Raw genomic sequence first — 4,678 nt, forward strand, 5'->3', positions numbered from 1 at the left:
CCTTGGAGTCTGTGTGCGTCCCAGTCGTTCCCCTTGGCTCAGACCGTGAAAGAGTAAAAGCAAATGGCAAGGAGGGGAGAAAGAAGAGAGAGAGAAGGAAAAGAGGCCCCAGACCCCAGTAGAGGCAGACCCAATCGGGAGATGGCGGGGGTACCACTCCTCGCAAAAGATTGGGAGTAGATACAAAACGTTGACGGTCAGCGTAGTAAGGTAACCGTTCCTCTCTCTCTCTCTCTCTCGATATCGCGCCCCCAGCAGCTAATACAGCCCCGCAGCCCTGCGAAACGTTGAGAAAATCAAGCTCCTCCATCATCTTTCATTATATTAATCATGTTATGTATTTATGAACTTTTCAATCATGTTTTTTCAATCATGTTCAATTGCACAAGAATTCTGATTGTCATCTATATATGAATGAATTTAATCAATGTGGAGTGAGCTTACAGGGGAATCATGTTGTCAATTTTATCAATTCTATTTGCTTTTTAATCAATTAAAATATACTTTTTCAAAAATTCTTGGTGTGCAAGTTGTCAGTCGGCTGCCTAAAACCCCCCAACTTTTTTGACTTTTCGATATACATTTTCAGATACTCAACAGCAAATGACAGGAAATCCCCCTCCTCCCACCCTCCTCCGAGCCTCCTCTCACCCTCCTTCTACCCTCCTCCCACCCTCCTCCCACCCTCCTTATACCCTCCTCCTACCCTCCTCCTACCCTCCTCTCACCCTCCTTCTACCTTCCTCCCACCCTCCTTCTACCCTCCTCCCGAGTCTCCTCCCACCATCCTTCTACTCTCCTCCCACCCTCCTCCTACCCTCCTCCTACCCTCCTCTCACCCTCCTTCTACCTTCCTCCCACCCTCCTTCTACCCTCCTCCCGAGTCTCCTCCCACCATCCTTCTACTCTCCTCCCACCCTCCTTCTACCCTCCTCCCACCCTCCTGAGACCCTCCTCCCGAGCCTCCTCCCACCCTCCTTCTACTCTCCTCCGAGCCACCTCCCACCCTCCTCCTAGCCTCCTCCGAGCCTCCTCTCACCCTCCTTCTACCCTCCTCCCACCCTCCTGAGACCCTCCTCCCGAGCCTCCTCCCACCCTCCTTCTACCCTCCTCCCACCCTCCTTCTACTCTCCTCCGAGCCACCTCCCACCCTCCTCCGAGCCTCCTCTCACCCTCCTCCGAGCCACCTCCCACCCTCCTTCTACCCTCCTCCTCGCCACCTCCTACCCTCCTCCCAGCCTCCTCCGAACCTCCTTCTACCCTCCTCCGAACCTCCTTCTACCCTCCTCCGAGCCTCCTTCCTTCCACCCTCCTCCCACCCTCCTTCCCTCCAGTCTCTTGTCATTGGTCAATGTTTGCTCTATTCATGTATAATTTGGGATTTCCCATCATTTTCTGTCCAATGACAATGATCACCAAGACAAATGGCGGACAGGACAGGATACAGACAGCCATACAAACCTGACTGGGGGTCCAACCCTTCCCCCCCACACCATCCATAACTATATACAAGTTTTGGCTTCAGATGCAGAATCTCCGACACTCCATATTTTGTATTTTCTTCTGATATATTTACATTTCATCTCAGAATTAGACACGTGCCATTCGTTTCGTTAAGCAAAATTCGGACCAACTTTCTGAAATTCGGACACATCCAAATTTCCCAATCCGAATGTGTTCGAATCCAAATTTCTGTTTCCATATTTCGGATCCCGTGTAAATTTAGTTCAAAAACAAAACTGAATGGGACATGTGACTTTTCTGGCCAATCAGATGTGTTTTTCGGTTTAATGCCTTTCGAATGAATTTTCGTTACGGCAACATGGGAGCCATACACAGTATATACGTATAATACTAAAGATGACCAGACCCAAATGGCATTAGGGAGCTCCCCAATGCAATTCGGAAATTCGCATCCCTGAATACCATTCGGGTCTGGGAGCCTCAGCTTTAGTATCACATGTATATGGCTACCAGACCCGAATGGCATTTAGGATCCGAATTTCGGAATTGCATTCTGGAGCTCCCCAATGCCATTCGGGTCTGGGAGCCATATACATATAATACTAAAGCTAAGACTCCCAGACCCGAATGTCATTTAGGATCCGAATTTCCAAATTGCATTGGGGAGCTCCTGAATGCTATTTGGGTCTAGGAGCCTCAGCTTTAGTAATATATGTATATGGCTCCCAGAATGCCATTTGGGTCTGGGAGATTAAGCTTTAGTATTAATATCTGTATCTGGTTCTCTGTGGTATACGCGCCGAATATTCCTAAACTCATCCGAAACTAACGAAATTCGGACTTCCTCCGAATGCGAAACCCGAATTGAATTTCGGATCCGAATCCTGAAATATCCGAACCGAAAGTAACCGAATTTTTCCGCAGCTTACACGTCCACTCACAAGACGAGATCAAAGTAAAGAGAAAACTAAAGTGGATTCGGGCCAATAGGAGGAAGCTAAAGCTGAATTTGGGGCAGTTATGTGATATTTTGGGGGTCGGACGACTTTGTCCTCGTCCTTCTTTCCGTCTCAGTGTTGGAATATCATTTATATTTTCCAGGATCACCCGTACATCTATATCGGGAAGCCAGGCGGCGTAGAGGAGGACGCGGAGGATGAAAAAAACGTAGATGACGCGTCCGCGTTCCTCGCGGGATCCCGCGCACTGACTGCCCTGTGTCTGCTCATCCTCTCCGCCATGTTTGGTGCCTCCAGCTGATGCGGTGCAGGAAGAGGACACCCCGCTCTCAGTGTTTCCCTGACCCCCTTTGGTTTCTGACCTCTGGCTTGGCACTGACTACGTCCTGGACTTTCTCCATTGTTTTTTTGCCATTTATGTTTATTGTTGTTTCAATAAACTTCTTTTATTTTTTACATCTGCACTTTAGGTTTCTGTCTGCTTTCCTGACATACTCTCTAGTCCTCCCAAAGGTTTGGCTGCTGTTGTACTTTAAAGGAGAACTATGAGGTGACTGATTTTCACTCCTCCTCATAGTTCGAGCCGACCTGTGACAATGAGACTGTCACAGGTCGGCTCTATAGATGGGAAGTGAGCGAACACATACCGGCGCTCGCTCACTTCTTCATCATGTCCCTGCAGAGAGCCGCGACTGTCACTCACGGCTCCCTGCATTCCCCCCCCTCCCCCCGCTCTCCGATCCTCCAGCGCTGACTGGCGGAAACGGACGGGGGAGGGGGCGGGTACAGAGGCAGAGCCGGCTGTCACTCACGTAGCTGGGCGGATCCAGACAGAATTGTTTGGATCCGTCCCGGCTGCGGCGTCTCAGTATACCGCGAGCTGTAGCTCCCTATATACTGAGCTTAGGATGACGGGAGGACGCTAGTTTGTGTCCTCCCGTTACCCGAAGGAGAACTATGGGGAAAAGCCCTGACCTCGTAGTTCTTCTTTAAAACTATTACAAGATGAATTTCAATTTTAACAACTTAGACATTTCGTTCAGGAACAACAACAAAGAAATGTGCCCTCTGACTTCTCATAAGGCAAAATGTAGCCCCCCAGCTGAGCACGGGGTCACATCATATATTCAAAGTTAGGAAATAAAGAGCGCCAAACCAAAAGGTGAAAGAGTCCAAAGCATCTGACTTGTTTCCCCCCCCCCCCCCCCCCCCTAGATTGGACTCAATGTCTATGTGATCTGATATAAAAATCTCATCTGGGGTTGGAATTGTGATTGTCAGCAGCATCATACTTACACCACTTGACCTCATTCTCTTACACTTACCCCTGCGCCTAAGCACTCCTGACATCAGAGCACTTCCTGCGCCTAAGCACTCTTGACATCAGAGCACTTCAGGGCACTGCTGCCTCTGACTGCCGGTCTCAGCAGATTTGTAATCAGATTTTGCCATGTCACTACTGGGCTGCTCACTGTTCCCCTTGCTGGAGAAGAAGTTGTACCTGAGGAGCTGCAGTGCAAGGACCTCCCTGCTCCTGCTTCAGCCGTTCTGTGGATCTGTGTTTCCTCTACTTCTATCATTACCCCGCCAGTCATCAAATCTCCAGTCATCAGAGGGGAAGCTTTGACATGATGAAGCAAAATCCCGTCTCTACCAAGAGGGCCGCCTACAGACAGAGACACAGTACAGAACAAGGCATGGTAAGTCAGTAATGGGGATCAGCTTCCGGGGGCCCGTAGGCAATACTGGGGGCTTGTCCTTTGCCCTCTGCTTTCCTTTTTTCGGGGGCCACAGCTTCCACAGTACAGAGACGCAGAAGACCACAGCTACCTGGAATGGGAGGTCTGCTCAGGAAACACTCATCCCTCCCGACTTCTAGATGTTTTGGTCACTGCATCAGTGTCTCTCTGTTGCCCCGTGGCCTACTCACGTCAGGGGACACAGTTGTAAAAGCTGCACATCTAAAGGGCCAAATCCACCTGTGCAGTCCTCGGGGTACTACGAGAGTCTCAGGTGCAGCCAGTGCAATTCCACAGAAATGTCATATACTGCCCCGGACTTTGTCCCTCTGTAGTGAAGTAATCAGCTCCTAATGAGTAGGTGACAGATAAGGCCTTCCGCTGATATCAGGGCTGTTCAGGGGTTATAGGAGGGCAGAGCTTGTTTATATCGTGCACATTCCCCTCAACCGTCCCCGATTCCCCTCCACCGTCCCCGATTCCCCTCCACCGTCCCCGATTCCCCTCCACCGTCCC

At 50.0% G+C, this 4,678-nt stretch overlaps 1 protein-coding gene across 1 annotated transcript in view; it reads left to right on the plus strand.

Moving 5' to 3' along the window:
- Positions 1-4,054: 4,054 nt before the first annotated feature.
- The window catches only part of LOC108801562 (interferon-induced very large GTPase 1-like), a 16,685-nt gene continuing 16,061 nt past the window's right edge, over positions 4,055-4,678 (plus strand). The window contains exon 1 of the mRNA XM_018573453.1: positions 4,055-4,123. Coding sequence (XP_018428955.1) covers positions 4,055-4,123 — 69 coding nt within the window. The remainder of the gene's footprint in view (positions 4,124-4,678) is intronic.

Source organism: Nanorana parkeri, unplaced genomic scaffold, assembly GCF_000935625.1.
Source record: "Nanorana parkeri isolate BGI_ZX_2015 unplaced genomic scaffold, ASM93562v1 scaffold2385, whole genome shotgun sequence".
Lineage (NCBI taxonomy): Eukaryota > Metazoa > Chordata > Amphibia > Anura > Dicroglossidae > Nanorana > Nanorana parkeri.